The following is a 6,123-nucleotide window of genomic DNA, read 5'->3' on the forward strand; positions in this document are numbered from 1 at the left end:
ATCTAAAGCAATTCCCCGGGACTGGTTGTTGCCTTTGTTATTGTTTTTCCCCGTGAGTACCCGGATGATATAGCAGAAACCTAGACTAGTTCGCAACCTGTGCTGCGCAATTCGTAAGCGCATTTGTCACTTTTATTGTTAGTATAAGGGCGTATGGTCACATTGATCAACAAAATGAAATACAGTTTTGGAAATAATAAGGACATGTAGGTATCTTTGTGGGAAGCATCGGTAATGGTGACGAAGTTTTGATAAGTCACTTGCTTGGTTATTGTGCGATTTTCGTTTACACTATTTTGACTTGCAACACAAAGTAAATATTTCTCCTGAGCATTGCTTATTTTATCGTGTTTATATTTTTACAGTCAAAATGTTACGATGAAAAGTACATTTCTATATTGTTTGGCTTCTAATCCTACATAATAATCTATTGTGATGTTTTGAGGCCCTATTGATCGTCTTAATCAATTTTGGTCAATCTGTTTACATATTTTATAAATTGCCTGAGAGAATCCCATTTTACAAATTGACTGTAATATACAAAGGAAAAGACTTGTGAAAACAACGTCTATCTCGCATCGAAGAATTTCCCAACCAAGACGTAGAGGAACAAGAATGAATCTTTCCAATGCTGCTGCAAATGAAGGAAAACAAAATGCGAATATCATAATTACAACCTACCAAAATTAATGTGTATAATTTTAGGCAGCTTCCTTGTTCGAGGAATGTATCCGTGAATATCCACTCAGAGGAACAATATACGTCTGCAGCTGTACAAAGAAACGTATTCGATGTCACGTGTCTCTGTAACAATGAAATATTTTAAAATATATATATCGTTTCGGGATATTATAACCCGTGTTCGTTTCTCAACTAATCACTTAGATTGTTTCAGGTGTTTCACATAGGTGTCAAGTCTCAAAGGTCGGCTGAGAAAGCCAACGTGACAACTATTTTCATAACGTCCACGGTCCCTAAAACAATCCAATGAGTTAGATGACAATGAGCTATCAATCAACGTATTATCGGTTAACCCTTTGAACAAAGTATGTTGTTTTTACATCAGCACTTCACGCAAGGATATGATTGTATTCCCTTTGTTTTAGTAAACCTAGACATGTAAACACTCACTTTTGACATATCCACCGTGCGAGATAACAGTGATTAATCATTCAATGTATTTTCTGTTAATCCTTTGATGACTACGAACGATCCGCTGATTTACAACAAAAAGTTAATCAACTGATCATTCATCTCTTGCTGGGCTGCCGCGTGCATATTACATAACACACATTTCACCTCACTTCAAACCTGGATTTAGAATGAATAACTACCCCAGACACAATAAATGCCAAATGGGAAGCTTCCCCAAGTATCCGGAGTGGTGCTACCACTAATTATACCTGTAATAAATTCAGTAACTGAGCATCAAGTGAATGACGACAAATACACAAGTGTAGGGTTATACCAGAAAACGTGGATGACAACAAGGGAGTAGTAATCGTATTATCGACGCAATCCCAAATCCGAAAATGCTTTCACTGCATTGATACATTTTTTAATAAACTATAATAAATCAGGGGTATTTCCAAATGACGACAACCAATGAGCTCCGCCGTTCTTGTTGTCTGTTTGTTTAGGGTGAAGAAATTAATTAACATGCGCCCTTTGTCAAAATCTTTTTAGATCACGGTTAACCAATCAGTGTTCAAAAATGGGTAAAACAAATATTGCCGCCAACTTTATTTTGCTGTCGCTGCAGACGGTAGCCCAGTCTCTTGTCCCGCTCAGTTGCGTTGCGTATCATCCGGGTACTCACGGGGAAAAAACAATAACATAGGCAACAACCAGTCTCGGGGAATTGCTTTAGATCAGTGCCCCTTTAAGAATCACCATACTGCTACTAACCTGTAGGTCATGTAATCACAGGTGACTTCTCTATTGTTGACAATTACAACCTTTGTCGGGTAATCTAATATGGACCAAAATATCGTGGACAGCCTCCTTCCAATTGGGATCACAACTTTAAAATCATTATAGATGATATCAAAGCATATGCCAAATATGAGCCAAAAGAGACGAAGAACCTGTTGATTGTCTTACAGAGTGGGTTATGTCCTAGCGTAAGGCTGACATTCAATCTGACTGCCCTATATGAACCGTGCGTGATTGTACCCACTGACAAGGCCACAAATATCAGAACCATTTAATGTGAGCATTACTACATTTATTGTTTGATTAAAAAACTCAGTTACAGTGACGAATTTTATCTCTAGGTATTGGGTTATTCACAATTTTGTGATTGAATGCATCATATTTAATAATTTTGATAATATTCCAGTCTCCACACAAATCAATATGGTGACTGTTGAGAGATAGTAATCGTTCATATCCATTTCCACAATAAGCACCTTGTCATTAACACCACATATTTTGTTTTCGATTTTACAGTCAAACTTACTGACGCACAGTACGGCAACATCTTCAGAATTACTTTTATAGAAGCTAAAACAGCAATTTTTGTTTCCCTATTCTTCTTTAATATTTTGTTCCATAGTTTTTGTCAATTGCACTTCTTGAAAACTGTAGATATTTGCTTTTTTTATAGAAATGTGAACATATCTTTGCGTTTAGTTTTATCATTCATACCTCAACAATTATATTTTCAGTATGTCACCCATTTTTTACATGCACGACTGGTATACATGTAGCTGAAGAATTGTGAGGCATACCAATACACGGGATGTGCAGAGGGGCATACGTAGATCGTGAAAACGGCATTGTTAGAATAGACACAAGTGCGGGCTATTTGTTCTCGTTCTACAAAATTGTGGCATGTGCATAAAATTAAGAATAAAAATGTGTGAAGCCCATTTCTGGTGTCCCCCGTGATTTTGCTGGAATATTGCTTACAGCAGCGTAAAACCAATCTCACTCACTCACTTCAATTCACAACTTTTGAGAGACAATCAAACATGCTCTTTCTACCAAGATTTCAAAAACTGTCATACGACACTTGTTAAGCTGTTTGGTCAAGGTTACAACGTTCAAGGCATTCTTTCAGCTTTCAAAAAGACATGGTAGAATTTGTGGAGGACATTTCCAAATTTGACACATCAGTGACAAGAATGATTTCGGATGCAATTCCCTATCTTGAATAGTACCATATGTTCCTGTGTTTTCCAGGTGAACAATTGACTTTGAATGTGTTTGCGATGGGTGCCTCCGAAGGGGCAGATCGTTTTGATCTTCAAAATCACATCTGTGGTATCAAATAGAATATTACACGAGCCTCAATTTGATTTTACGTTTATGTCTTTCGTGAAATAATTTTTATATTCATAAAAAGAAAAGAAGACACATGTGACATGCATATATAACAAAAGATATGTCGAAAATGAATACAATTTTTTATTAATTTGTAACGCTTGTGATGAACTTCGTCTTCAGTATTTACCACAGAAGTATTTTGTACATCCTACTCTTGCTAAATTCAATATACTTATGGCGGTAAACAATGAAACTGTTATTAAAAACGTTGCAACTTTTATATACCATGCTATGAGTGTTAGACTCCAAACACTAAGCCTGTAAATGTTAATGATGGACCAAATATTGTACCATGGGCCGCTGGCCTAATAACGAATTGAAATACAGAACTACCAACATCATAGATGCTGTAGTCTTCAAACATTAAACTAAACCACCAACCGTTGTATTCTGGAAACCCTGAATCATTAAAGGAAAACTACCCTTCAACTTCAGCCACTTGAGAATCTGACACACATGTAATTGTACCTGGTTACATACATCTTAATTTGTATCAACAAAGCAGATAATATCCTCATGTTTCACAAATTGTTCCAAAGCCTCCTGAAAAGTATTAAGTAATAAGCCATTTCCAATGTCTGAGATAACTCCAACACCAACTCTTAAATTCATGGTTGCCAACATCCAAGCTCTGGTCAACCTGAAAATAAATAATGACGATCACATAAATTCTACAAATTCAAAAACGCTTGTTTTTGTTTCCTGCTGTTTAATGTCACACTCAGCAATATTCAAGCAGAATTGTCACCAGAATTCACACCATCGAGTGCAGAGCAATACTGAACGCCAGCCACCTATGGGTATAATAGGATGGGAACACCCTGCACATATGTATCGAGGGCCCTTGGGTGTTTCTGATTTCCTTCAGCAAATCAATACAACCTTCGATCAAAAAGGTAAGCATTCAACTTCAAATAGCATTGTGTACATATCCATATTTAAATTTCGTGAGTAAAGCTTGTGTCTTGATGAAGTTCCATTAGCTCAGGAACATCGGACTGAGTGTCAATATGCCTAAATGCACGACAAACAAAAGCCAAAGTGTACAACTCACTTGTACACAATATCAATATGGTATTATGTAAACAGTTGGGGATCAGTCACACAGTTCATTCAACGGTGTCGTAGAAAGATGAAGCTCCCGTGTGTACTGGTGTTGTTGGTTGTGTGTAGATCTGTGGCAGGCAGTATTGACGAGATGAAGAGGCTGTACAGAGACTTGTTTCGGAAATACAGCCCTAAACACAGGCCCTTGTACAATCAAAGTCACCATGTTGACGTTCACTGTACACTCAACCTTCTGTCCATAATTCAAGTAGATCAGGTCCGGCAGACCCTCCAAAGCAACGTATGGATGAATCTGACATGGCGGGACGAGTTCCTTATCTGGAAATCGGAGAATTATAGCGGCATTAAGTCCATTCATCCTCCACTAACTGACATTTGGAGACCGAAACTCATCGTAACGGTGTCTCTGGGGGATCGGGACGTTTTTAAAGACGACACACCTGGAATCACAGTTTACAGCGATGGCACAGTAACTTGGTCACCTGGAGCCAACTTTCTCACTGTTTGTAAGTTAGATCTAACTTTATTTCCTTTTGATGTTCAGACATTCGAATTCCGATTTCTTCCTGCCAGCTATGATTCAAATGAGGTTAAATTGGTCTCGTCATTGGAGACTGCAAACACCAGATGGCTCACATCCAATGGAGAATGGATTGTGTCAAGATCGAGAGCATACACCCGTGAAAGACGCTCAGGTGAAAAACGATTTTCCACCCTTTACATTGAGTTTGACTTTGAGAGGCGTCCAACGTTCTTTCTCCTCAGTGTCATTCTTCCTGTCGTGTTACTTTCTTTTCTCAACGTATTCGTGTTCGCACTTCCATGTGAATGTGGCGAGAAAGTTTCGTATGCCGTCACATGCCTTCTCTCTCTAACTTTATTCATGAGCATCGTGAGTGAACTACTACCAAAATCCTCCGACAATATCCCACTGGTCACCCTGTATCTTACATGTCTCCTCGGCATCAGCGTACTCTCGGTTGTCGCCACCATCCTTATCGTCGTGAGAGATACAGGGAAGAAACCACCTTTGGCATTGTTTGCGATACCACGTTTTTGGACGTTTTCATTTCCTGGAAGTAAGCGCAAGGATACAGACGAGATTACCACTGATGGTTTGGCTGGTGATAAGAATCCCAGGGAGAGAGTGATGGGAGGTGGGAGTAGCTCTGACTCTGGTGGATACTGTATATCAGCTGACTGTTTGTGTATGGTCATGTTCATGGCTGTTTGGTTGTGTGTGACTATGGGATTCTTCATCGAACTAAGACGATAAGGTAATGTCCTCGTGCAATTCTGCCAGTGTGTTAAATCTTGAACTATCTGTAACTGTTCTGTTGGATGTTCACCTTATTGTACTGCATGGCGTTGGCCTCCGAAGTACGGACAATGAGTATCAAACTCTTTATTGGATATGTCATTGAACTGACATGAAAATGAAACTTTATCGTGGCGTCATTTTGTCATGTGGTTATCTTTACACCTTACGTGTCCGAAAACAACTCGCCCTGACGTGTTATTGAGATAACGAAATCTGCATTACTCCCAGGAAGATGATTTATCATTTAACTAAAGCATTTATCCATGACATGACTCGCCGGTGCACGTGAGTATGTGTTTACCAAAAACATGGATACCTTTGATGTTGGAGACATGTTTTACTAGATCAAAGGGGAAGTGATACAGTGATATCCGTGTTGACAAATGGATATTACAGATGAAAGG

At 38.7% G+C, this 6,123-nt stretch overlaps 1 protein-coding gene across 1 annotated transcript; it reads left to right on the forward strand.

The window, feature by feature from the left end:
* The first annotated feature begins 4,462 nt into the window (after positions 1-4,462).
* On the forward strand, positions 4,463-5,674 carry LOC139475994 (neuronal acetylcholine receptor subunit alpha-3-like). Its single transcript, XM_071259217.1, has one exon. It carries the CDS (start codon positions 4,463-4,465, stop codon positions 5,672-5,674), a length of 1,212 nt encoding a protein of 403 aa, XP_071115318.1.
* Positions 5,675-6,123: the final 449 nt, after the last annotated feature.

This window comes from Haliotis cracherodii, unplaced genomic scaffold, assembly GCF_022045235.1.
Source record: "Haliotis cracherodii isolate W230 unplaced genomic scaffold, xgHalCrac1.p SCAF_3, whole genome shotgun sequence".
Lineage (NCBI taxonomy): Eukaryota > Metazoa > Mollusca > Gastropoda > Lepetellida > Haliotidae > Haliotis > Haliotis cracherodii.

Coding starts and splice junctions, on each gene's coding strand:
- LOC139475994 (XM_071259217.1), top strand. CDS start 4,463: ATGAAGCTCCCGTGTGTACTGGTGTTGTTGGTTGTGTGTAGATCTGTG.